The sequence below is a fragment of the Theropithecus gelada genome, chromosome 19 (genome assembly GCF_003255815.1).
Source record: "Theropithecus gelada isolate Dixy chromosome 19, Tgel_1.0, whole genome shotgun sequence".
In the NCBI taxonomy this organism is placed as follows: domain Eukaryota; kingdom Metazoa; phylum Chordata; class Mammalia; order Primates; family Cercopithecidae; genus Theropithecus; species Theropithecus gelada.
Window position 1 is genome coordinate 1,570,249 of NC_037687.1, and position 26,446 is coordinate 1,596,694.

Consider the following 26,446-nt stretch of genomic DNA (forward strand, 5'->3'; position numbering starts at 1 on the left):
AAGGCACTTGTGCACCAAAGGGCTCTCTCCTGGGGGCCACCCCCCTCAAGTGGCCAGGAAGGCACTCCTTCCACCCCAGCCCCACAGGGGACCAGGGCAGTCCAGCTGTGTCCTCGAAGAGATGGAGCAGGGAAGCCTCTGGACACAACAGCACATGCCAGTGGGCACTTTAGGATGAGCAGTGCCCCGACGGGTCCTGCCACACCTCTTCCCCCCAGAGAGCCTTGTCCATGGTTCTGTGGGTGTCCGGTTGTGGAGGACATCACGAATGCCCCACGGGGGAGTGCAGAGTTGATGCTGCCAGCAACAAGGGGCCGTGGAAGGTTCCAGAGGAGCAGTGACAGGCTCAGACTTCAGGAGCAGGAAGGGGCAGTGAAGTGGGTTCCAACAGCCCGGGGGGACGTTGGGAGATCGGGAGCCCTCGGGCTGGGAGGACCACAGGTCCTGGATGCGCCCAAGTGCAGCCCCCAGGGAGTTGCTTTTCTCCGGAAGCCAATCCTGCTTCCAGGTGGCCTGGAGCCCTGGGTACAGGTGCAGGTTCCCAGCTGCCCGGGGAGCTGCGGGCCCCTCAGAGTGAGGAGTGACTTCGAGGAGGCCCAGTGCACAGGGCAGACCACAGTCCTCGCTGCACCCACCAAGGTGAACGTCAGGGGCCGAGAGTTTAGGGCAAGACCTCTGACCCTGCCCCCCACTTCCCTTCCTAAACACGTGACACCAGAAAGAATGCAGGGACTGCAGAGCATCGTTATAAAATGTCACATTTATTGCTACAGTGCTGTTATACACAGGACAGGTCTCTGAATCCACTTTAAAGAGGATCGTTTAAAAGTCCCAATAATCCAGCCAGCTGTGTTGACACGTATAAAATTATTTTCTTTAAAAAAATTTTTTTGAAAACCATCTTGAGGCACTCAGAGCACACCCCCACCTCCCCCCATAATTGTGGTTCCCCGACACTGCTGTTTCTCCCTCCTGGCACCGGGTGAATCTCGTTTAAATTCTATGCAGAACGCGCAGTTCCAGAGGCTACGGGGCCACTGCCCATCCAGACCTAGGGGCAGGGCCGGAATCAGACCAAGAGGAAGACAGAGGCAGGTTCCCTAAGAGACCAAATCCCCAGGGCGCAGGGGGAACCCCAGAGAAGGGAGAGTGGCAGACAGCCCCTCCCCTCCACCTGGCCTGGACTGGAGGCAGATCCCAGGCCTTGAGCTGGCCTCGCGGTTTCCCTTGAATCTGCCATGGGGCCCAGGCTCCCCAGCAAGTCTGGGGAGGGGAGTCAGGCAGTCCAGGCTCTCCTGGGGGTAACGGTGGGAGTCTCAGGGGTGGCACAGGGGCAGACGCCTGACCTGCAGCCGGGGTGAGCACAGCCAGCCCGGGGGTCCGCAAGGCCTCAATGCAGGGAGGGGCATGAAGAACACATGAAGGTGCCCGGCTAGCCCAGCCCACACCTGGGTGCCACAGTGACCGTCACCCTAGTTTGTGTGGAAGTGAACGGAATCTCAGGGCAGGAGACTTGCAGTTTTAAACCCCAGACAGTCCCCAGACAGCTGGGAAGAGCTGGTTACCCTCATGGCAAGAGACCAGAAAAGGGGACCTGGAGAGAGGCCTGGGTGCTGGGACACAGGACACAGATGGGCCCGAGGGGCCACCCTGCTGGTTCTGCAGCCGGGTTGCGCAGCCCAAGGCCTTCGTGGGGCTCACACCAGCAGAGTCTCCCGGCTCCAGCCACTCTTGCCTTGGGCCCCACAGAGGGAGGGCAGCAGGTATGGCCCCAGGCCCAGGGATGCTTCCCAGCGTTGCGGGAGACCGGCCAGGGCCCTGGCATCCTGTCTACATCACGATGGCCCTCTGGTGTAATGGGGACATGCGGGGGTAGGGTGGGGGTGTCCTGTGCTGGCTCCTGAGCCGCGTCCCCTCAGAGTTCAGAGTACGAGCCTGGGTCCCTGGGGCAAAGGAGTGAAGGACAGGGTGTCCAGGAAGGTTCCCAGCACCCGGCTCCAGGGTGTGGTCCCCATGCCAGGGGTCACTGGTCCCAACAACATGCCCCGTTTCGGAGAGGTGTGCAGGTTCCAAGGGAGAGCAGCTTATGGGGGCCTGGGGAGGACATCGTGTGGAGTAGCCCTGGGGGCCAGAGCTGCTTGGCAGGGTCACCTGGGTCAGAGCCACCTTGCTGACGTCCCTTCCCCCAAGCCCAGGTCAGCCCCCTTCCTGAGGGGAGAGGATGCGGCAGGGAAACCCCAAGGCGCCTTCATCAGGGAACGCCCACGCATCGCTTTCCACGTGACAAAACCAAGAGGAGAACCCCCAACATCAAAAAACAAAAGACCCACTGCCTGTCCCCGTTCTGTGTGCAGTGGCTTCCGGGGGGGGGGTACGGGGGGGCTCAGGTTTACACGGGGTCTTTTTAATACAACGTTTAATCATCTGGTTGATCAGGAAATGCAATGCTCAGTCTAGAAACAGCAGCAGAAATAGCGAGAGACATGGGACTTTTATACAAAAAAATTTGTTGCTTACAAAACATATGCAAAAAAAAAGCTTAAAAAAAAACCAGAGACCAAAGGCAGCATCCTTGCTAATTTTCATCTACATTAAGAAGAAAAAAAAAAAAAATCTTATAACTAATGTTCTTTTTATTTTCCTTAAAAAAAATATTAGGCTTAGGCACAATTTGCTGGTGGCTTTTGAAGCATAAGCCAGGTCTCCACAGCATCCCCCTCGAGTGATATGTTTCCATTTCTCCACTTTTTATAGTTAAGGCATTTTTTTTTCTGTTCTGACAAAGTATATGTTTTGTTGCTCGCTGTCAGGTTTTGTTTACTGGGAAAAAAAAAAAAAAAAAAAAAAAAAGGTCCTCTCAGCCCAGGCAACAGGGCCAAGACGCAGTTTCAGGATCCACGGGGCAAGTCACAGGGTGACACGGTGGCTGAGATTCGAGGACAGGGGGAGCGAGGCCAGGGAGGGGTGGGCCAGGGTCCCAGGGAGCTCCTGGACCCAGCGTCACCTTGGTCGCCCCCATCACTCCGAAGCTCGTCAGGTTGGTGTTGGCTCGATGCTGACAACAGGTGTGTGAGGTGTGGACGTGGACGAAGCCTGGGGTCTCGAGTGGCTGTTCTGGGCCCAGCACACAGGGCTGAGAGTGGGTGGCTCGTCCCATGGAGGCATACCTTTCACATGTGCCCGGCGGGGTTGTGGGCTTCGCTCAGGCCTGGGTGGGCAGCTGAAAGCACCATCTGGGGGTCTCCGACCACGCCCGACACCTTTTCCTCTTCTCGCCGTTTCAAACAGGCTGCTTTGGGATTCAGGTTCCGCTCTGGGGGGAGGGGGAGAGCTCTGTGGGAGACGGTCCCCGGGAGGAGGAAGATGTGAGGTGGGAGTGGGGGGTAGGATGTCGGGGAGGACAGGGTGGGGGCAGGGCTCCACGTGTGGTCTCCTGCATTTCCGGCTCTCACCTCCTTCCTTGAGAAGGCTGGGGGGATGGGGTGGGGGGGTTGTAAAGAAGACAGTGGGATCAGACGGTGTCTGTGGAACGTCACTGGGTCTGAATCCAGTCACAAAGAGAGACACGGACAGAGCCCGGGGCCGGCAAGCACAGGAGGACCCCGGCATCTGCTGCTGGGTGTGGGGAGGGGAGAGGGTGCTGGGGCCGCCCTGGCCGGGGAGCCTACCTCGCACCTGCTGCTCCAGCCCCAGGATGACCTGCACGGCCTGCTGCAGGATGAGCAGCTTGGTCTGCGCTTTGTCCGACTTGAGGTGCATCTGGCACATGCGCCCCAGCTCCCGGAAGGCCTCGTTAATATCCCGCACGCGCACCCGCTCCCGCGCGTTATTGGCCATGCGCCTCTCCCGGTCCCTCAGGTCTTTCTCCTCCAGGGACAGCACCTCCTCCGTACTGCTGGGTCACAGCACCGAGGCCTCTGTTAGTGACGGGCCAGGGCTGGGTGGGAGGGCGGGGCTGGGTTGTGGAGAGGGTATCCAGCTACTTGTGTTTGTGCTGGTGTGGGCAGCAGTGTGGGTACAGGGCTGGTGGTGTGGGCACAGCAGTGTAGGTACACAGCTGGTGTTGGTGTGGGCAGCAGTGAGGGTACACAGCTGGTGTTGGTGTGGGCAGCAGTGAGGGTACATGGCTGGTGGTGTGGGCAGCAGTGAGGGTACACGGCTGGTGTTGGTGTGGGCAGAGCAGTGTAGGTACACAGCTGGTGTTGGTGTGGGCAGCAGTGCGGCTACATGGCTGGTGTTGGGCACAGCAGTGCAAGCACATGGCTGGTGGTGCTGTGGCCAGCACTGAAGGTTCACATGCTGCTGTGTGTTGTCACGTGCATGAAAATGTGCTCCTCTGTGTGCGTGGGGAATGTGCTCCCTGGAATGCAGCAGAGCCCCATGGCGGGCGCCTGTGTGTGTGCGACTGGCTGCCCAGGTGCAAGTGCCCTCAGACTCAGCTCTAGGGGAGGCTGTGGATGTGGTCACACCCGGGAAGAACCAAGGTCTGACTGTTCCCAGACGTCTCTGTGGAGGGAGGTGGGGCTCTGCTCCCCCCTCTGGGCCCTCACTGGGTAACTGCTTCTCCCTTGACCCTGCTCACTCTGTGGGCCCCAGGGCAGGGCTAGGGGTGGGGGTGGGGCACAGGGGAGGCCCAGTGCCTGCTCCTCTCTCTGTTCTTCCCTCCCAAGATGATGACTTTCCCCATTCACAGCAGCTGCTTGCGGGGTGATGGACAGCAAGGCCCGGCCAGACCCACTGTGGACAGAGGGGGCCTTGAAGACACAGGCTCAGCAGGCAAAGGCCTGGGCCACTCCAAAAACCCACGACTAGGGAGTCCAGGACTCAGAGTCAGGGCTCATATGGAGCACACCAGCTCCCATCCCCCAAGATCCCCACACCCTGAGGGGGAGCCTCAGAAATGCACCCGCCCCCTACAGTGAACTCCGGCTGCCCCAAGACGAGGCTTCCCTGTAGCGCCTGACCCTGGCTGCGAACACTGGCCCCCGAGGCCTTCGGGAACCCTGCGTCACTGCCACTGTGAATGGTCGCAGTGGCAGCTCTGAAGTTCCAAGCACCTGTTCTGTGCCAGGCCCAAGGCTGAGCCCCCTCTCCCGCCAAGCAGCATGCAGCCGGCGAGCGGGCACTGCTGCCGCCGCCGTGGGGGTGCGGGTCCCGGCCCAGGCCTCCGTGCTGCATGGCCCTGCACGGGTGACCTCGCTCTGTTTTCTGGCTCTGTTCCCCGGCTTCCTGCTCAGGAGAAGGGATGCCGGTCCCCATCAAGGCACCCACTGCTGCGGGTTGTGGTGAAGAGGAAATGGGCAAACGCCTGGCCCAGTGCCCAGCATGCCTGCTGCCCTGTCTTAGGCTCTAGGGGGCTGCCTCACCCACCTGCCTGCCCACTCTGCCTTCGGGGCCTGAGGGGATCCCTCCAGGTGGCGGGGGCGGCCCCTGGAGCCCAGGACAAGCGCACAGACCAAACTGACAGGACCAGGGGCTGCGTGCTCCCGGGTCTGGTTTCTTCCCGCAAGCCCTGATGGGGGCTTTGGGGGAGGAAACGCCCTGAGGCTGCAGCCCAGCCGCTCCCGGTGCTCGGGCAGCAAGTGCGAGGTGAGGAGGGGCTGCCACGGGAAGCAAAGGGACGGATGGGCGGGATGGAGGGGAGAGCGGAAGGCAGACAGCAGAGAGGCGGGCTTGGGGGGCGCGAGGCGTGCCACACATGGCTGCGGAGACTCAGAAACCTCAGAGCTGAGGGGACAGTGGGTGGGCCGGGCCGGGGCTCTGGCTCCGGTCCCAGCAACAGTGCTGCAGGAGAGAAAGGGTTAACGGGGTGCAGGCGAGGAGAGGAAGGAGTTAAGGAAGCAGCCACCAGCAGCGGGGAAGGAGTCAGCTCACATCCGGGGGTGGGGGCAGGGTCTGTCTGTATCCTTCATCCCCCTGGCCCTGGGAAATGGGGTGATTAACACCCACCTTCAGATTGGGAAACTGAGTCAGAGGCAGGGGACGGGCTCATGTGGCCTTGCGTGGCATCTGCTCGAGGGGAAGGGGCCAGGGTGGTTTGCACACCAGCTCCTGTCTCTGGGCTCGGGGGACACTGGCCTCTGTGAGCTGCGTTCTGGGCTTCCCGCAAAAGGAGGACCGGGGCGAGTGGGAGCCCTGGGAGCCGGGAGATGTAGTTCTGAGCCACAGAGCCCAGGCCTGCAGGGCTAAGGGTGTAGAAAGAGTCTAGTCCTCCCACGGTGGAGGAGATGCTGAGGCAAACAGGGAGAAGGGCCAGCAGTCAGGAGGGGACAGTCATGGCGGTGCGGTCAGGGGGGTGAAGGGCACAGTCACTGCAAGGAGGCAACTGCTGCAGAGGGAGAGCTGGCTCCAGGAAGGCGGGCAGGGAAGGAGAGCAAGGGCAGGAACACGAGGGAGGTGGCGCTGCGGGGACGCTGGTGGCCCGCGCCCCCACTGACCTCGCACTTGCTGTTCCAAGTTCAGGATGACCGAGACGGCCTGGTGCAGGATGAGCAGTTTGGTCTGGGGCTTCTCGCTGTTGAGGTGCAGCTGGCACATGCGCCCCAGCTCCTTAAAGGCCTCGTTGATGTCACGGACCCGCAGCCGTTCCCGGGCGTTATTGGCCACCCGGCGCTCCTTCTCCCGCTCGGCCTTCTGCTCTGGGGGGAGAAGGTCGTCCTCGTCCTCGTCTGGGCTACGGGGGAGGGCGCCGGGAGGGGGCCAGAGGGAGACAGTGAGGTTGGGGGACGAGCGTGGGGCCCGCCGACGGCCTCCCGGTGTGGGTGCAGTGTGTGTGTGGCCTGTGCACATGTGCTTCCTGATGGGGTGGGGGTGGGGAGGGCCGAGGTGGGGGCTGGCACCTGGTCCGGGCCCGGGGGGCCTTCAGCTCCTTCTTCTCCTCCTCCGAGTGGTCAGCCGCCGACGTGTTCTCCTCATCCTCCTTCTCCTCCCGCTTGATCTCGCCGGCGGCCGCCGTGGCACCTGCTCGCCCTAGCCCTGCAACAGGCCTGGGGTCAGGGGCCTGCATCGGCCTCCAGGGCCAATGACATATCTCTCTGTGCTCCTGTGGTGAGGGGCTTGGGCTTTCCTGGAAAAACCAGGTATTTGCCAAAAATAAAAACAAAAAACCAACAACCAGAACTGGATCCCTACCTCACGCCATGTGTAACTACCAATGCCAGACAGATTAAGGACCAGAAGGTGAAAAGGAAAGAGTTTTACCACCTTTGGAACAAAGTGTGCCGAAATTCTGCAGTAACTCAGGGGCAGGAATCTCCTAAAATGCTAAAAGAATGCTCTTGTTTTTTGGAGAAGGAAATTGTTTCAATCATTGATTTAAAAATATGCAACACTTCGGCCAGACATGGTGGCTCACACCTGTAATCCCAGCACTTTGGGAGGCCGAGGTGGGTGGATCACGAGGTCAGGAGATCAAGAACATCCTGGCTAACATGGTGAAACCCAGTCTCTCCTAAAAATATAAAAAATTAGCCGGGTGTGGTGGCAGGTACCTGTAATCCCAACTACTTGGGAGGCTGAGGCAGGAGAATCACTTGAACCCAGGAGGTGGAGGTTGCAGTGAGCCAAGATTGCACCACTGTACTCCAGCCTGGGTGACAGAGAGAGACTCCGTCTCAAAAAAAAAAAAAAAAAAAATTGGAACACTTCAGGAATTTCCACGTCATGTTTTGCAGATGCTATGCTAATATCTGTCATTCTCATTTTAGTCCAAGAGCTGTCCAAGCAAGTGCTCAAAGAGCTGCTTTTAAAAGAACACAACAGGCTGGTCACAGTGGCTCGCTCATGCCTGTAATCCCAGACTTTGGGAGGCTGAGGTGGGAGGATCACTTGAGGCCAAGGGGTCATGGCTACAGTGAGCTGTGATCACGCCCCTGCCCTCTGTCTGTGTGACAGGATGAGACCCTGTCTCAAAACAAAAAAAAAAAGAAAAAACAAAATCAATAAGCTTAACTTTTATCAAAGTTGAGAGTTCCTGATCAGCAAAGATAGCAGGCAAATAAAAGCATTTGCCAAAGAATAGAAGACACCCTCCACAGACGTAGCCAACAAGGAAGTGATCTCCCACACATACAAAAACCTCTGACAAATCAATGGGAAAGGACAGGAAGGAAGGAGCTCAGTAGAAAAATAAGCAAGGTATTCAAACAGGCATCTCATAGACAATGAAACCACATGCCCAGAAACATGTGGAATTCCGCTTCAGCACATCAGGACATTAAGGAAATGCAAATTAAGGCTGCGATGCGCTACCCTTTCATACCCAGTCAGCTAGCGAAGTTGAGAGACCTGAACATTCAAAATTTTGTCTGTGGGAGGGCAAGTTGGCTGCTCTGGAAAATAATTCATCAGCCTTTCCTCTGAACTGACGACAGGTGTATCACACCCTTGATGAGCAGGTTGGCAGGAAAGCATGATGTTGGGATGGCCTAGTGCCCCACGTCCAGGCCAGGGTCAACGGTGCACTCAAAATGAGACCCCAGCCGCTTGCACCACACACGTACCCCATACACAACATGAGCCAGCAAACCATGTTTGGGGTGTAAAGAACATGCTAGCGGGACGCTGTGTTCGTGAAGCTCGAGAACAATAAAAGCAAAACATGTGGCTTAAGGGCACACAGCTACCCCAAACGCATGCGGCCACTCTGCATTCAGCACGACCTGGGCCATCCCCAAAACCCGGGATCGGGGAGTCCAGGAATCAGAGTCAGGGCGCACATGGAGCAAACCAGCTCCCATCCCCCAAGACCCCCGTACCCTGAGGGGGAGCCTCAGAAATGCGCCCACCCCCAACAGTGAACTCTGGTGCAACTGGCCAACACCAGCCACCAGGACCAGCCCAGGCCTCAGTACACGAAGTGAAGGACAGGAAGGAACCAGAGGGGAACCTGCAGGCAAAAGACTAAGCTTGGGGCCACCCCTGGAAACTGCTGACCTGTGGGTCCGTCCTGGGCACTGCCTACCTGTGGGTCCGGACCCTTCTCTGGGATGGGGTCGTCCCGGGGCACTGCTGACCTGTGGATCCGGACCCTTCTCTGGGACGGGGTCGTCCCGGGCACTGGTGACCTGTGGATCCGGACCCTTCTCTGGGACGGGGTCGTCCCGGGCACTGCTGACCTGTGGATCCGGACCCTTCTCTGGGACGGGGTCGTCCCCGGCACTGCAGGGTGGTAAGCAGCATCCCTGGTCCCCACCCACTCCATGCCAGGAGCCCCCCCTCAGCTCTGACAACTGCAGCTGTCCCCAGGCATCACCCAGTGTCCCCTGGGGGCAGAGCTGCTGGGGTGAGATGCCCTGGCCTAGGGGTGATAAAATCAAGGTACTTGGAAAGGCTGACTGGAAGGCAGGCAGGATTCCTGGGGTGGTGGAGGAGACGGGGCCAGGACAGGGCCCACAATGACCCCGCCTTCTCCTGGGTCTCTCATGGGTGTCTGAGATGCTCAACAATCCCCAGGCCCAGGTCCAGATTTGTCCCCAATCCGTTCCTTTGTCCCCTTCCTTACGGGGTTCCCAGCCCCAGTGTCACCCACAGCTCGGGCCAGAAATCCCAGAGCCACCCTGCCTTCTCTCAACCTCAAGTCGGGTCCGTCACAAATCCTGGGGGCCCCGCCTTCCGGAGATGCAGGGACCACCCGCTGCTCACCCCTCCAAGGCCCCTGGACCAGCCCTGTGGCCTCTGCCCTGGTCTCCGGGTGCCACTGATGGTCTGTCCTCCAAGCAGCCACCAGAGAGTGTCTGTGAGCACCTGGGTCAGGTCCCATCCCTCCTCACCCTGCAGCTCTCCATGGCTGCCACCTCTCTCATGGTGAAATCCCAAGTCCTCCCTGTAGCCCGTCGGGCCCTGCATGACCTGACCTGCCCTCCTCTCCCTGCCCTCCCCCTTCCCTCTCTCCCCCTCCTCACTCTGCCCTAACCCCATGGGTCTCCTGGCTGTTCCTCCCAGGTGCAGTCCATCCCCAGGGCCTCTGCCTGAAACCCTCCTCCTCCAGGTACTTGCCTACTCTCACCTCCTCCCAGACGCTGCCCAAACATCACCTTGTTGCCTCCAGGGCCACCATCTTCAAAGCCATACAAAACCCCCAACCCACTTCGGCCACTTCGTTCATTCTCCCTGGCATCTGTGCTGTACAGCGAGCTCCTGGTCTGTCTCCCCCGAGGCAGGGTCATCCTGCTGCACCCCTTGCCCCCTTCCCCAGTGCCAAACACTGGCAGGCACATGGCACGTGGGAGCAGGCGGATGAAGAGGCAGCCCAGAGCCGTCCACCTCACACACCCAGGGCCAACGCTGGCCCCACTGGTCTCGCCCACCCTCCTGAAATTGCTGACTGGGGCGCCTGTGTCACCAGGTATCCCCACGGTGACCGCACCTGCCCTGGGTTCCCACCCTGACTCCCACCATGGGAGTGCCTCAGTTTCCCCAACTGGAACCAGAGACCGGACAGTGCCAAGCTCAAGGGCTCACCGCTGTAGGAGTCGGGAGGCCGCGAGAGGTCGGGAAGGGCGCCCGGCTGGCTGGGGAGGGCCGCGTGGTTGTGCATGAGGCTGGTGCTGCCTGCAAGGCCATCCTCGGGGTGTCCGCCTCCAACCTGCAGGCGTGGGAGAGGGGCGCGTCAGGGGGAGCCGGGTCCCTGCCCACTGCCCAGCCCCACCCTCGCCCGGTGCTCACCAGGCCTGCGTGCCGCCCGCCCAGCGACATGGGGCCGGCGAAACCCGAGGCCAGCGCCCCGTGGCCAGGTAGCAGCGTGTGCATGTCGCCGGCTGTGCCCACGGCGTGGCTGCGGAGCACATGGATGGCCTCGTCCAGGTGGTCTTCTATCTTACTCTGCTGCAGGGTGGGAGATGGGTGGTGAGGGGCCCGGGCCCGGGCCGCGGGACCCCATAGGACCCCACCATTCATGTCCCTTCCACATGCAGGTGGCCGGTGGTCCTGTCTTCCCCTTCCCCGAGAAGCTGTGTTTTGGACCAGCTCAAAATGTGTGTGCCTTGGTGGCCACGGGGCCTCAACAACAGCTTGGGGCTTATTTAGGAGAAATTAACTAAAACGTTTCTCCTTCTCAAGAGGCATCTGTCCTGCACATTCTGCCAGGGAAAGGTGGGGCGGGGCGGGGTGGGCGCTCACCAGGCCGTGGAGACCCCCGTCGTAGCTGGGCGATAAGGCACCGGGGGCTCCTGCGCGAGGCCACTGCGACGTCCCTGGAAGGGGGTGGGGGCACGTGAATGGGGTGCAAGGGGCAGGGTGTGAGCACGGCCTGATGCCTGTGGGGAGGGATTCATGAAGCGCCTGTCCAGCCTCCGGTGATGTCCACGACGGCCATTCCAGGGCACCCCACACGGACGCAAAGCAGCTCTCAGCCCCGCCAGGCAGGGATGCTGGGTGCCCAGTGGATACTGCCGTTCCCATCTGAGCCTGTTTCCCCATCTACAAAATCCAACCGCCCACCCCAGCGGGTAAAGCGGCAGCACACAGCCGGGGCTCCTCCCCATGCTGCCCCACCCTGGCTGACCCACTCCGGGCTCCAGCAGCAGGCAGAGAAGTGGCAAGTTCCAGGTGGGACCAGACAGGCCGAGGTGAAGTGAGGGCTCCTGGCGCTTCCCATGGGGTAGAGGTGAGGACTCACGGGTGTTTTTAACCACCCAGACCTTCTGGAAACCTCCAGCTCACTCCGCCTGCACCTGCCCCCCACCCCCTGCCAATAAGCAGGCACATCCTCACAGGGGTAAAAGGGTCTGCCCCCGGGCCAGAGTCCCGCAAAGGGTAAACAGCCAGTATCTAATAAATACCCGGTGGGTGAGCAAATAGCAACATGCACATGTTCTAGAGTCCAGGCCACAGCCCTGGCGCCACTGGCCCCATCGCATCTGGGAGCTGCTGGGCACGCCAGTGTCCCCTCATGTTCATGCTGCATGAACTGCCAGGTTCTGTCTCCTGGCTTTGCCTGTGCTGTGACCTAACCCGGACGCCACCTCCCAGCCCTCCCTCACTGCCTGGTTATGCGCCACAGCTTTGGAGGGCTGGCTTGGAGACTGCCTCCACCAGGCGGCCTTCCTGGATTGCCCAGTGGAACACAAGCCCACAAGGGATTTCCTTCCACTGTCAGTTCCCGACCAGAGATGCCACAGGCCCCTGGGGATGAGCTGCTTCCTCCCACCTGCCTGCCCATCCCAGCAACGAGCAGGCACCAGAACCAGCCTCCCCCGTTCCCCAAAACCCTCACAGACCTGCCAGGCCCTGAGGGGAGCCCACGGGGGTGGAAGGGCTGGATGAGAAGTTATTGCTTGAGTGATCCGGGGAGTAGATCTGCGAGTAGGACCGGGAGAGACGAGACGGGAGATCAGGGGCCGGCCTCTCGGGCCACTTGCCTGGCCACCCCCGTGCCCCACGCCTCACCCCCCGTGCCCCACGCCTCACCGAGGCCAGTGCTTTCCCGAGGGCATCCCCGGAGCTGCCGGCTGTGGTCCCTCGGGAGCCTGTGGGTGGAGAGAGGTGAGGCCCATGCAGCCCAGCCTGGGTGCCGCCACCGACGGCAAGCTCTCCTGCGTCCCGCCGTCCCGCACAGACACCACTGCGCTGGGGAGAGCAGCCTGACTCGGGTCCGGTTTCTGTCTGACCCCCCCGAAACCGGCCTCCGCAGGGGTGACGCACTGAGGATAGGCCACTGGCAGGGGACCCTGGGTGAGCGAGCCCCTCTCCAAGCCTGGGTGTCCCTCTCTGAGCCTGTTTCCCAGCTGTACGGTGGGAAAGCCGCGCCTTAAAGAGCTGTTTCCAGACATCCCAAGCCCAGTGCACGCGGCAGGTCCTACCGACAGCGGACAATGTGAAGTGACGACAGCTCGCTCTCAGGGTCAGCAAACGTGCCTGCGCCCCCCCGTGGAGTCCTCGCCAGCCCCCAACTGAGCCCACCCAGGCCCTGCCTGGAGCTCAGTGTCCCCTCGGAGAGGCCGCATCCCAGGGAATGGCCATACCCAGGAGGCTGTCGGCCCCGCTGACAGGCGGCGTGTGGCTGGAGACGCCACCGTACGTGGCTCCGGGGGCCGAGGAGAAGGAGGATGCAGCCGGGAGCCCACCGTTCACCTCTGCTCCGTGCAGCTGGTAGCCCTGGGGGCCGGGCAGGAGGAGGGTGGATTAGATGAGGCACTGCCACCCTCCACCCACCCCGTCCCCTGCCCCGGGCCCTACCATGCGCTCGTGCTGGTGCAGGCCAGCAAACGTGCTGCTGCTTCCACTGCTGCCCACGGGGCCGCTGCCGGGCGGGAGGGGCAGGGGGGATGAGCCCCCACCCAGCATGGGCCCGAAGCCCGCCTGGCCCGGGGGACTCCACAGCTCGGCTGAGGGGTGCAGGCTGCCATCTGTGGAGAGGGACTGGTAAGGCGGGGGCCGGGTGGGGAACCCTGGCCCTGCCCCACCGTCCCTGGCGAGCCCCCCGCCGCCGTGTACCTGCCATGTAGAAGGGGGCGGGATAGGTGCTGCTGGGGGTCTTGGCGGACGGGTAGGCGGCGGCATCCCTGCCGTAGTCCTCACCTGAGCTGGGCGGGTACACCTGTGGGCGGGTGGGTGGTGGGGGGTGCACAGTCAGGATGGAGGGGCTGCACGGGGTCCATCAGCCCACACACCTTGCAGGCCTCACTAAGCCTGGCCTCCTGTCCCCTCTCCTGGTAGCACATTTACCACCCTGTTTCCCTTCGCTGTAAAACCACCCCCGTTTTGGGTAAATCCCAGCCCCTTAGCCCAGTCTGAGGTTCTTACGGTGTCCTTGTCTCTCTCTCTCCTGCTCCTTTTCCAGCCCCCATCTCCTGCCTCCCTGACCTTCTGACCTTTGTACCTGAGGACTTGGATCTGGCTCTGCCTACTAAGCCTTTTTCCTCCTTAATCCAAAAAACACCTATTGATCCGTCAAAACCCCAGCTCCAACACCCCCATCCCATTCTTTTCCCTTGTTCCCCAGCTGGAATCAACCCTCCAGCCCCAGAGCAACATTCATCTTTGGCTAAAGTAACAGGAAGAGGGATCTGTGATTAGTGCCAACTCTGACTGGCTGGCACTGCCTGGACTGTGGGGCTGGGGCCAGTTGGTAACGTTTGCCCCTGCACTGCAGCAGAAAGTGTGCTGGGTGGGCCTGATGTTGTAAGACACTGGGGGGCGGTTTCAGGGCAGAGAAAGTGTGTCCCGGGGAAGGAGGGGAGCGGTACTGTTGGGAGCAGAGCATGAACACGCTTTTGGCCTGGGAAACCAGCCTGACTCTAACCCTAAACCCGGGCCTGTGGGGAGCTGGTCAGCCCGAGGGGAGAGGAGACGTATGCCCAGGGCTCTTGGGGCCAGCACGCGGGCTGGGCAGAGAGTGGTTGGTAGCTACTGAGCCGGGGAATCAGCAAATTGCCGCCCCCTCCAGTGAGATGAGACCGCAGGAGTGTGGCACAGCAGCCTAGACCATCTGCGGGGCCTGGCAGGGAGGCAGGGATGCGGGACAGCCTGAACCCACGAGGACGTAACAGGGAGCCCCAACTGTGCGCGCCCCCACCTTTTTTTTTTTTTGAGAGGGAGTCTCACTCTGTTGCTCAGGCTGGAGTGCAGCGGCACAATCTTGGCTCACTGCAACCTCCACCTCCTGGTATCAAACAATTCTTCTGCCTCAACGTCCCAAGTAGCTGGGATTACAGGCGTCAGCCACCACGCCCGGCTAATTTGTGTATTTTTAGTAGAGACGGGGTTTCACCATGTTGGCCAGGCTGGTCTCGAACTCCTGACCTCAGGTGATCCGCCCGCCTCGGCCTCCTAAAGTGCTGGTATGACAGGCGTGAGTCACCACACCCGGCCCAACTGTGCCCTTTCTAAAGGGGCCTCAGACACCAGAACCGCCTTTCTCTCAGAACAAGACAGAGGCTGGACCTAGGGAAGGAGCTCCCTGCCTTCCCTCGGAAGCGGCCTCCTGTCAGAGCTAGGGCCTTGGGGCAGATCTCGGCTCAGAAACCGCGGGGGACCTGTTCACTCACGGCCCACCCCCCATGTGTGTTCCCAAGCTTCGCCAGGACAGGGGGCCTGGCACTGCCGCTGACGAACTGTGGGGTCCCTTCTCCCTTGTGCGACTCACCGAGGATGGGAGACCCGGCGGGACCTTCCGGACCTTCTTGGGCTGCGTGTCTGTTAGGAGCGAAAAGGGTGAGAACCGGCCACCGGCCATGAGAACAGCCCCTGCCCTGCACCCTGGAGGAGAGAGCCTCAGAGTTCCCGTTTCATAAATAAAAAACCCCGTGTCAGCCGCACACAGTGCCTCACACCTGTAATCCCAGGACTTTGGGAGGCCAAGGCAGGCGGATCATGAGGTCAAGAGATGGAAACCATCCTGGCCAACACAGTGAAACCCCGTCTCTACTAATAATACAAAAAGTGGCCAGGCGTGGTGGCGGGCGCCTGTAATTCCAGCTACTTGGGAGGCTGAGGCAGGAGAATCACTTGAACCTGGGAGGCTGAGATTGCAGTGAGCCGAGATTGTGCCACTGCACTCCAGCCTGGGCGACAGAGTGAGACCCCGTCTCAAAAACACAACGATGACAACAAAAAATCTCGGGTCTGTCTACATTGGCTCCAAAAATGTAAAAGAACCATGACGGTTTTCTCCTGCGACGCGCAGTTCAGAAAACGAGGAGTTGATGGGTCCTGAGCGAAGGCTCTGCTGAGAAGCCCCGTGGCCCCACCCTCCTTCCAAGATGGCCCCGACTATCACATGCAGTCAGGCCTCACCACTCGGGGCTGCTGTTTGCAAACCCGCCTATGGGACAAAATCCATAACCCGGAAATCAGCACTCAGGCGCCTTCCCGATCACTCGCGGACGTGGGCAGAGCAGGAGAAGGTCGAGCGGCCCAGGCGCACGTGCCCAGCTGAAGCCGAACAAAGGCCGCCTCCCACATCACGGGGCTCCTGTCCTTGGTGTATTCAGAGCCACAATCTTTTACGTTTTTGTGCTTTTTGTGGGTGATTTCACGCTTATTTTTTTAGGCAGGGTCTTGCGCTGTTGCTCAGGCGGGAGTGCAATGGTGCAATCGCAGCTTACTGCAGCCTCGAACTCCCAGGGTCAAACCATCCTCCTGCCTCAGCCTCCTGAGTAGCTGGGACCAAAAGCGTGTGCCACCATGCTCAGCTAATTTTTAAAAGTTTTTGCAAACGTGGGATCTCCCTATGTTGCCCAGAATGGTTTCCAACTTTTGGCCTCAAGTGATCCTCCTGTCTCGGCCTCCAGGGTAGCTGGGACACCAGGTGAGTGCCACCACACCAGGTGAGTACCACCACACCAGGCGAGTGCGCTGTGTGGACCCAGGTGAGTGCCACACCAGGCGAGTGCGCTGCGTGGACCCAGGTGAGTGCCACCACGCCTGGCGAGTGCGCTGCGTGGACCCAGGTGAGTGCCACCACACCAGGCGAGTGTGCTGCGTGGACCCAGGTGAGTGCCACCACACCAGGCGAGTGCGCTGCGTGGATCCAGGTGAGTGCCACCACACCAGGCGAGTGCGCTGCGTGGATCCAGGTGAGTGCCACCACACCAGGCGAGTGTGCTGCGTGGACCCAGGTGAGTGCCACCACGCCTGGCGAGTGCGCTGCATGGAATGGGCGCCGGGTAGTTCGAGGTGCCGTCCAGTGCTCCTGAGCCCCGAAGGCTGTGATGCGCCTTGCAGGGGATGCCCAGGCGTGCACGTTCTGCTCAGGCGTGAGCAGCAGGGCTCAGTGTAGAGGAACCACGATGCACCTCGTGAGGCGTCTTACACAGAAACCACATGCACAGAGCCTGCACCCATCAGCCACAGGAACCGCGGGACCAGAGGCTCGTAGGAACCTCTCCCTGGACATGTCACAGGAACAATCTATCAGCCCCGTGCAAAAGTCGTTGCAGGTTTTGCCACAACGGTTTGTGGCAGCCTCATGGGCCAGGGCCACCGGGAGTAACGAGCCCCCGCCTGCCCCGGCCTTGTCCCCCATCACCGTCCACCCCTTCCATGGCCCAAGCGCCTGGCGTCCAGCCAGAACCTGGAAGATGCAGGGTGTGCTCCGTCTGGTGCCCTCAGCTAACGGGGGCCCCCCACCTCCCTTTGCAGGCCCCCTCCCCGCAGCCCCCGACGCCCTGGCCAGACCTCGCTCACCTAGGCTGCCGTCCGCCGCTCTCCGCCGGGAGCTGCCAGAGTAGGAGGGGTAGTACTGGGAGGTCCCCTTCATGCCCGAAGGGGACAGGGGCCCGGGGCTGCTGAGCGCCAGCTCGCCCGACAGGAAGCCAGCCTGGTGGGGAGCGGGTGGTCAGGAAGCGCCGGGCTGGCATCCAGACCCCAGGCTGTTCCATTCAAGAAAAAACTGCAAAGGCCGAAGCCGCTCGGACCCGCCCCTCGGTGGTCGATGCCCCTTCCGCCTGCTCGCGGAGTTTCTGTCTGACACCTGCCGTGTTTCTCCGACTTAAGACTGACCGCAACCCACACTGCTGTTTTCACAAAGAACGAAAGACTGAGAAACAGAGGCCAGCGCGGCTAACCCAAGGGGCTGCTCCCTGGATTCTGAGACGCGAAAGTACAAAGCTGCGTGGCTCAGCGTCTGTGCACCCGGCTGCTTCCTATCTTTTTGGTTTTGTTTTGTAAAACCCTCGGTTGGGGCTGGGCATGGTGGCTCAAGCCTGTCATCCCAGCACTTTGGGAGGCCGAGATGGGCGGATCATGAGATCAGGAGTTCGAGACCATCCTGGCTAACACAGTGAAACCCCGTCTCTACTAAAAAATACAAAAAACTAGCCGGGCGAGGTGGCGGGCGCCTGTAGTCCCAGCTACTCGGGAGGCTGAGGCAGGAGAATGGTGCAAACCCGGGAGGCGGAGCTTGCAGTGAGCTGAGATCCGGCCACTGCACTCCAGCCTGGGCGACAGCGCGAGACTCCGTCTCAAAAAAATAAATAAAAAATAAAATAAAACCCTCAGTTGGATTCTGTATGTGTTAATGTGAAATGGCCTTTCTTCCTGGGGAGCCAGGACCACACTGAGCCGAGTCCCGGAACCGACTCCTGCATTTCATCTGCTCTATCATCATCCAGTGGCCCCATGGGGTGGCCCAGTGCCCAGGACAGGGCCTTCTCCCGAGGCCCAGCCTGTCCTGAGCCCGCATCCTGTGTGGCTACTGCGGGGCTCGATGAGTCACCAGGGAACGCCAGAGAGCAGGGCCCGAGACCTAGTTCTGCTTCTCGGATGCGGAGCCCCGGACCTGTGTATTCCTGTCTGTAAAACGGGCACGTAGGCCGGGGCCCCTCGTGGGGACTGACTGGGGAAACGCGAGTGTACCCCTGGCACAGAGCCTGGTACCCGGCTGGCCCTCCATCACGGTGGCTGCTGCTGTTCTGGCTTGGGCACAGAGAGCACACAGATGGCCCCACCTGTGACAAGGCCGAGCCCCACCAAGGGCCAGGAGCTGAGGGCAGGGACAGAGACGAAGTCCTGGGATGAGGGAGAAACCCTGGGGGTGCCCAGGACTGGAGGCTGCACGGGACCCCTGTGGCTGGTCACAGCCCCCAACATCCCCGCCCCCAGCCTCACAACCAGGGCCAGCACGGGTGAGGATTTTGGCTCCCCAGGGGGTCCACACCTGCAAAGCCCTGCTGCGTGGCCTGTTTTCCTACCTGCCACTCAGGTGGGCGGGCAACGGAGCCCCTCCAGCTGAGCATGGCAGTCCCGCAGGCCTTGGCCTCCCTGGTCCTCACCTGCCTCCCCACTCCTCCCGGTCCACACCCACCCAGCCCACCCCGGCCCAGGCCCAGCCTGGTTTCACTGCGATCAGGAAGCAAACAGAAGTTGGCTGAGCCAGGAGAGCTTCTGCAGATCAGGGAGGGTGGGTGACACATTTGTTTACAATTAAAATACCCCCTAGGCCGGCCTGAGCCCCTCACCTGAGTCAGGCCGCCCACGCCTGCGTCTCTCCCAAAGGAGGCATAGGCACCCCGCTCGCCGCTCTTGCCTGCAAGGGGAGAAGGAAGGTTAGTGGGAGGTGACCCCAAGGAGCATCCTGAGGGGCCCCCGAATGCCTGACATGTGTCCACATACAAAGGCTCTCAGTACGTGCACACGACTGAGATCACCGTGGCAGGACGCTGGCAGAGCCTGACCCCAATGTGCCTGTTTCAGGGAGCCCTGACCCCAGTGTGCCCGTCTCCCACAGAGCCTGACCTCGGTGTGCCTGTCTCCTGCCCACCAGCAACAGGCTTGGGGACAAGAAGGGGTCCCCGATGATTTTGGCGTCAACACTGAGTGTTTACAGCCCACATAAGCCCTGCATGGGGGGGGTGGGAAGGGGATAGCAGAGCTCGCCGGGGCTGTGCTTCCTGCTGGCCAGGACCCTGCCCTTCCTGAGCCTGTTTCCTCTGTTCCAGGCGTTGAGGGGCTGATGCCCTGGGGTGCTGAGCTCAGAGGCATTTGTCTGTCCCAGGGGACAGGCGTGGGGGCCCTGGCGGGGAGCCCCGGGGCCTGTGCACACAGCATCAGGTTCAGCGCACGGGTCCCTGGGTTCCCCTGGCACAGGCTCCCCCAAAGTGCCCAGCATGCAGCCTTCAGGCCAGAGTTCATTCACAAATGAGCATGTGACCTGCGCTCCGCCAGTAAGCACCTCCCTGGGGTGCTCAGTGACAACGGGCAGGTGAGGCCTTGGGGCTACAGAGGGGGACGGCTGGCTGGGGCGAGCCCCCAGCATGGAGGGCCTGGGGGGTCTACAGAGGGAAACAGCTGGCCGGGGCAAGCCCCCAGCATGGAGGGCCTGGGGGGCTACAGAGGGGTACGGCTGGCCGGGGTGAGCCCCCAGCATGGAAGGCCTGGGCTACAGAGGGGAGAGACTGCCTGGGTGAGCCCCCAGTGTGGAGGGCCTGGGGCTGCTGCAGAGACGCCTGGATCCAGCCTCGCCTGAAGCAGGCACCCGATTACTCAGCACCTGAGCCACTTAAATCTCCTTCTAGCTGACACTGGGCACAGAAAGTGACTGAGGCTGCTGTGAGGGGCTGAAAAGCGCAATTGACTAATGTACATTATTCTCGAACCAGGAAAAAGTTCTCCAGTTTTTGAATTTTAAAAGTTCAATGATATCCCAACTCCTGGAACAAATGCTACTGTTTTTTGCCTCCCATTTCCTCATCTTGGTGACCCTGGGGACATGGGGAAAATGACAGCCACGACCCACTCCACAGGCCACACCCGGCTACAGGAGCTGCTTGCTCAGCAACTCGGGTGAGAAAACAGGCCAGAGGAGCCTGAGGTTATGCCCCCACACGCCTCCCTGGGACCCCCACCTGTCCTCTCCAAGCTGCTTGGCTATGGCCCAGGCCCCACCCGTGGGGGAGGCAGGTGGGACATGGCTGGGGTCGGGGCACTGCTGGCTGGGCCGTGGGAACTGCCCGCGTCAGCCCTGCCCACCCTGGGGCCACTGGGGACATGAGGAAGAGGCCGGGAAGAAGGAACAGCCAGTGGGGAACCGGCCCTTCCGGGTGCAGGGGCCACCCAGGGCAGGGGGAGCCGGGGCCAGGCCTCACCTACCCCGTGTGGGGAATGGGCAGAAATCGCCTGTGGCAGGTGGTGGGCCCTCAAGCACACCCGCCCCCACCTTCACACTATTCGCTTCCTACTCATGACACCAACCGACTCTACTGTGTTCCAAGTCCTAGGCCGGGCAAAGTGAGACAGGACCACCCCTGCCCCGCTGTGGGGCAGAACCAGAGGCTGCCCTTCAGGGTCCAGAGAAAAGGCTGGGTCCCCCGAAGTCCTTCGGGCCTCAGTTTCCCCCCTGGCCAACAATGCTGAGGGGTACACGGTGCACACCCAGGCCCTAAACAGGTCCAGCGCTCCGCAGCTCCCGGCTTCTGAGCAGCACATGCCCCCACCGCACCACGAAAACCACAAGGAAACCCCGCCTCAAACTGTCAGCTTCCAGAGACTGGGAAGGATCCCGCCTCCCAGGATGACTGAGGGACGAAACCACAAATTCCACAGCGGAGGCACTGGGGCAGGAGGCTGACCACGACAGCGGGACCCCCGAGCCCCTTGCTAGCCCCCCACGCAGCAAGACCCCCGCAAGACCCCTGCCTAAGCCCCCCGAACCCCGGGGCACAGGACTTGCCACTCCCGCAGGAGGTGGAGGATGTGAAGCTCGGGGGATTTCCTGGGTCACCCGCAGGAGGGACGGCACACAGGACACCATCCCAGCCACAGCCCCAGGTCAGCCCCACCCAGCCACAGACCCTCGGCCAGGTGCCCTCCCCAAGCATCGGTTCGTTCCCCTGCAGCACGGGTGAGCCTGCACTGAGGCTGGGATATTCACAGGACCAGGCACCAACCCGCACCTGGCATTTGGCAGGGCCTGCAGAGCTGGGCCAGTCCTCACCCGCCTCCCTCCGAGAAGGTTCTCCCTCAGAGAAGGTCCCTTTCCTACAGTAGGGAAACTGAGGCTCAGAAGAGGATGGTGCTTGCCCAGGTTCCGTGGTGGGGTGGGACCAGATACCTGGCCTGAGTCGTCATTCTTTTTTTTTTTGAGATGGAATTTCACTGCGTCACCCAGGCTGGAGTGCAATGACGTGATCTCGGCTCACTGCAGCCTCCACCTCCCGGGTTCAAACAATTCTCCTGCCTCGGCCCCCTAAGTAGTTGTCACTACAAGTGCCCAACACCATGCCCGGCTAATTTTTGTATTTTTGGTAGAGGCAGGGTTTTACCATGTTGGCCAGGCTGGTCTCAAACTCCTGACCTCAGGTGATCCACTCACTTCGGTCTCCCAAAGTGCTGGGATTACAAGCATGAGCCACCGCGCCCGGCCTGAGTCACGATTCTCTCAGTTAACAGGAGGGCCCCCCAGGGAGAGAGGGTGGGCGGTCTGCGGAAGGGCACAGGCTCTGACCACCGCACATGCTGGCTGCCTTCCTGAGTCTCCAGAACTTCCCAGCGGGCACAGGCTGGCCCTGCTGACCCCTCCCCGGGAAGCAGGAGGAAGAAATCCAGGAAGTGGGGTCTGGAACAGCCTCCCTGCCTCTACACTCAGGCAGGGAAGCCGAGTCGCAGAGCGCCATGCCAGGGAGTCCAGGCTGCGTCCCCTGCACCTCCCTCAGCTGCTCCCAGGACGGGCAGAGGCTTTGGCAGTCCGACACCCTCTGGGTGAACGCCGGGGACCTGCCTGGCACTGTGCGTGCACTGACCACGCCAAGGCCCACGTCTGCACATCTGTGCACGGCAGAGGGACCGCACCAGGCCGGGCACTCACCTCCCAGTCCCGGTCCCAGGAATGTGGATGAAGAGAGGCTGCTGTGCGACTCAGTGAAGTGGGTGCCCTCGCTGAAGGTCTAGGGGAGACGGGGTGGGGATGAGAGGTGCTGGGGCTCCACAATCCGCCCCCCCCCCCCCCCCCCATATTACAGCTGGAGAGGCAGGACTCAAACCCACGTCTCCCGGTCCAAACCCCTGGAAGACTGGCCCCTTCTCTCAGTCTGTTTCCCCACACCGCCCGCCCCCCACTCTGGGGACAGGAAACTCAGGGTCTCAGGCCTCATGGGGGCTCCTACCCGGCTGGGGTCAAAGGAGGAGCTGTTCTGGTCGCCGCTGCCCCAGGAACCTGAGCTGGGCCGGTCCTCAAGACCTGCAGGCAGGACAGAGAGAGTTACAAGTCACCCTCACGCCTGCCCAGCTCTAAAAGCTTCGGTTTCTGTCATCTCAGGGGCAAGCCTCAGTGGACCCAGGGGGCTTGTGGAACCCTTCCTAACCCAGGCTCACCCCGTCTGACTCACGAGGACACCAGTCAGCAGTTAACACCCAGACACCCTGGGACTCGGAGCACTCACAGGTCCATAAACTTGAATAACTCTTCCATTGGCTCTCTGCTGGCAAACTCCTACCCACCCACTGAAGCCCCAGCCATCATGCCCTCCTTGGGCAGAGACCTCGCTCTCACACGGGGCTTCCTCCCCATCAGTCCCAAGTCCTTCCCTCTGGCCCAGCCCTGACTACGTGGGCTGGGGTCTGTGTCAGATGCAGATGCTTCTGACCCTGCGAGAAAGGCTCATGAGAGCATGAGGGTGTGGAAGCGAAACCATGCACTCTGGGGGGGCCCAGGGTCTCCCTGTCCCCAACTGCCAGTGCGGGAGGTGGGGCTGCCCTTTCCTGAAGCAGCAGCAGAGGCCCACCCACTGGGCAGGAGACTGGCAGCCCGTGAGGGTGGAGCCAAATCTCGTCACCCGGAACAAGCCCAGTGCCACCAGGGGCCCGCGTGGGGCAGGAGTTCCCGGTGCAGCAAGGGACGGGATGAGGACCTTGGTCCCGGGGCGGGGCGGGCGGCGCCCTTATCTCTCAGAACACTCGCAGGCAACGCCCAGGACTCCAGAATCTTCTGCCCTGGGCAGGGCGGGCCTGCTTGGATCCTTTCCCCTTCCATCAGGGGCCACAGAGCACACCCTTGGAGAAGCAGGAGCAGCCCTGGGCCTCCTCAGCTTGGCCACGGGGCCACTGCCCTGCCTTGGTTTCCCTCTCCATAAACGATTTACAAATGGGCCCTACTTTTAAAGGGCTTGGGGTGTCCATGTTCAACTCTCAAGTCCAGGGGCTTCCCAAGAGCCAGGCCTGGGGTACCCAGCCCAGCGCTGCTGTCTGTGACAGGCACAAACTCAGGCTGTTCTCCCCACGCGGACTCCACACGTCAGGCTGCGGGACCCAGCTCCGCTCCTCCGCCCCACCCCTCTGCCCTCCCTGCTCGTGGGCACCAGAAACTTCTTTCAAATTGCATCCTTCTATTTCGGTGCCTTTGTGTTAATCATTCCCCCCGGGGAGTATCGGTGTTTAATTGCTGTCTGATTTGCATAATTATGCATATTAATCGCTAAGTCTAATGAATATTCATACACCTCATTTAGATTTTGTTTTCTAATCAAAAATTTCCAATGTGATTATGAGTGGGGGGCTGGGATGCTGTCTTGGCTGAGTTGGGGGCCAGGCAGGGGGCTCCTGTAGTCTCCAGGAATCCACACGGCATTCGCTGTCAGGTCTAGGCCATCTGCACCCCGAGGTCCTGGTCCTGCACGTGGGCCCGGGCGAACAGGGCAGCTGCTGAGGCCAGGGCGCGCTGGCTGTGTTGGGTGGGGCAAAGCGCCGGCACCCTCTGGGCCTCAGTTTGCCTCTACACCACCTGCCCGCTGTCTGGTCCCCTCTGGCCATAGTCCGTGCCCCAGGAGGTGCAGAGACCCCCAACTGAGCAACGGGAGGCTCCTGGCACCCAGCCCTCACCCCCTGGAAGGCGTGGCATGGTGGGGGGCCTCCTTGGGGCCCCATGCCCAGGGGTCGCCCCCGAGGCTCACTCCAATAGGCCCCTGGCAGAGGCAATGCCTCAATCTGCTCTTTCGGGGAACCCTCCCTCACCCAGTCCTTGGCCTCCTCCTCCTAGAAATGACAAAAATAGGGACAGCCTCCACATTAATAGTTATTAAAATCCCCCCATTTTATGCATTTTAATAATCCACCATGAATATTCATAATGCATCCCCTGCTCCTTTTCTAATTAAAATGTACTAATAGAGTAAGACGCTGCTGTCAGAGTCTGGTTTTCTGTGATTTCTTTGGTGAAGCACTGCAGAGTTTTAGCCAGGAAGGGCACCTTCCTGTCCTGGGCCAGCCTGGCTGCCTCAGGGAGAGGCCTGCAAGTGGACGGCATGGGGGAGCTGGGGAGAGGGCCCCAGGAGCTGCTCATCCCTTGGGCTTCGGTTCCAATTCCAGTCACAGGGGTATGGAAGCTGCCCACCTGCCTGGGCTGCCATGAGGATAACAACAAATGATGCTGCTTCAAGAGAGGCCATCGGTGGCCAAGGAATGCTCAATGCTGGTGGCTTCCCAGCCCCAGTCCCCGTTGGGTACCCTCCTGAGAGGGACCAGGGACTGGTCCTTGCCTGGTGGCTTGCTGGCAAAATGGGAGGGGGGGCTTCAAAAGGTGCTCAGTAAATACTGGGTAGGACTGAGATTTGTCTGCAGCAGGGATCAGCAAATAGTATACATGGACCAAGTCTGCCCCCAGCTTGCTTTTTAAATAAAGTTTTATTGGCACACACTGTGCCCATTTGTCCATGTACTATCTATGGCTGCTTTTGCTGCAAGAGTAGAGTTGAATAATTCCAATAGAGACCATCTGTCCTGCACAGCCAAAAATATTCACTCCCTGGTCCTTTCTGGGGAGGGCTGGCTGACCTTCATACAGAAGACTGCCCAAGTGGCTTCAGCTGCCTCTGCACAAGAAACCCAACTGACAGACTTCAGTACCAGGAGTGGGGTTACCATACTGGGCAAGCAAAACTGTTGGTGGACACGGGCCCTGAGCACAGCCCTGTGTACTGCCCCTGCCAAACCCTCAGGCACACCACCAGGTGGTCTGGCTTCAGACAGGCCTGGGACTTCATCCTGTAGCCCCAGCTCTGCAATGAGCACCCCACTCAGGTGCTCAGGCTAAAGTCCTGGGAGTCTTCTCACCTTCCCTCCTCCCAAAGAACAGCAGCTCGCCCCATAGCTATACAACAGCGGGTTAAGCCCCGTCCCTGCAGCAGCTTCCTCCCAACTCTGCCAACATCCTCAGGCAGCCTGATGGGAGCCTTTAGAAGCAAAACTTGGCTCTTCTCCCTCCCTCTAGCCTCTCTCATGGCTCCCATCATCCTCAGGATAAAGACCAAACTCTTCCCTGACCTCGTCACTCTCCTCTTCCCCAACACATGAGGTGACCCCCACCCACGCGCCCTGCCTGAGCCCCTTCCCAGCCTGGTGCCCCTCTTTGTCCTCAGCATTGCTTGAAACACAGCGGAGGCCCCCAAAACACCCATCCTCAACATCTTCATTTCACTCATAAATAACTGTGCTTCCAAGAACATCTTCCTGGAGAATTAAAATGTTCTCCACCTCTGCTGTCCAATACGGGAGCCACACTATCAACTGCTGGAAACGTGGCCAGCATTTTTTTCAAGCGCATTAAAAATTACACTTAACGGCCGGGCACGGTGGCTCACGCCCATAATCCCAGCATTTTGGAAGGCCGAGGCGGGCGGATCACGAGGTCAGGAGATCGAGACCACCCTGGCTAACACGGTGAAAAACCGTCTCTACTAAAAATACAAAAAAATTAGCCAGGGCTGGGCGCGGTGGCTGAAGCCTGTAATCCCAGCACTTTGGGAGGCCGGGATGGGCGGATCACGAGTTCAGGAGATCGAGACCATCCTGGCTAACACGGTGAAACCCCGTCTCTACTAAAAAATACAAAAAACTAGCCGGGCGAGGTGGCGGGCGCCTGCGGTCCCAGCTACTCGGGAGGCTGAGGCAGGAGAATGGCGTGAACCCGGGAGGCGGAGCTTGCAGTCAGCTGAGATTCGGCCACTGCACTCCAGCCTGGGGAACAGAGCGAGACTCAGTCTCAAAAAAAAAAAAAAAAAAAAATTAGTCAGGCGGG

At 60.6% G+C, this 26,446-nt stretch overlaps 1 protein-coding gene across 2 annotated transcripts in view; it reads right to left on the bottom strand.

The window, feature by feature from the left end:
* Positions 1 to 741: 741 nt before the first annotated feature.
* TCF3 (transcription factor 3) overlaps positions 742 to 26,446 on the bottom strand; it is a 47,633-nt gene continuing 21,928 nt past the window's right edge. The window contains exons 4-20 of one of the 2 annotated variants that reach the window (XM_025367370.1): positions 22,542 to 22,615; positions 22,244 to 22,322; positions 18,900 to 18,967; positions 17,128 to 17,260; positions 15,086 to 15,135; positions 13,435 to 13,537; positions 13,177 to 13,346; positions 12,963 to 13,095; positions 12,409 to 12,467; positions 12,219 to 12,297; positions 11,119 to 11,192; positions 10,666 to 10,824; positions 10,462 to 10,585; positions 6,840 to 6,975; positions 6,438 to 6,673; positions 3,168 to 3,313; positions 742 to 2,820 (exon numbers count right to left, since the gene is read on the bottom strand). In XM_025367370.1, coding sequence (XP_025223155.1) covers positions 3,171 to 3,313; positions 6,438 to 6,673; positions 6,840 to 6,975; positions 10,462 to 10,585; positions 10,666 to 10,824; positions 11,119 to 11,192; positions 12,219 to 12,297; positions 12,409 to 12,467; positions 12,963 to 13,095; positions 13,177 to 13,346; positions 13,435 to 13,537; positions 15,086 to 15,135; positions 17,128 to 17,260; positions 18,900 to 18,967; positions 22,244 to 22,322; positions 22,542 to 22,615 — 1,820 coding nt within the window. In that variant the 3' untranslated portion in view covers positions 742 to 2,820; positions 3,168 to 3,170. Of the gene's footprint in view, positions 3,314 to 3,668; positions 3,896 to 6,437; positions 6,674 to 6,839; positions 6,976 to 10,461; positions 10,586 to 10,665; positions 10,825 to 11,118; positions 11,193 to 12,218; positions 12,298 to 12,408; positions 12,468 to 12,962; positions 13,096 to 13,176; positions 13,347 to 13,434; positions 13,538 to 15,085; positions 15,136 to 17,127; positions 17,261 to 18,899; positions 18,968 to 22,243; positions 22,323 to 22,541; positions 22,616 to 26,446 lie in introns of both variants that reach the window. The other variant, XM_025367372.1, reaches the window with a different exon arrangement.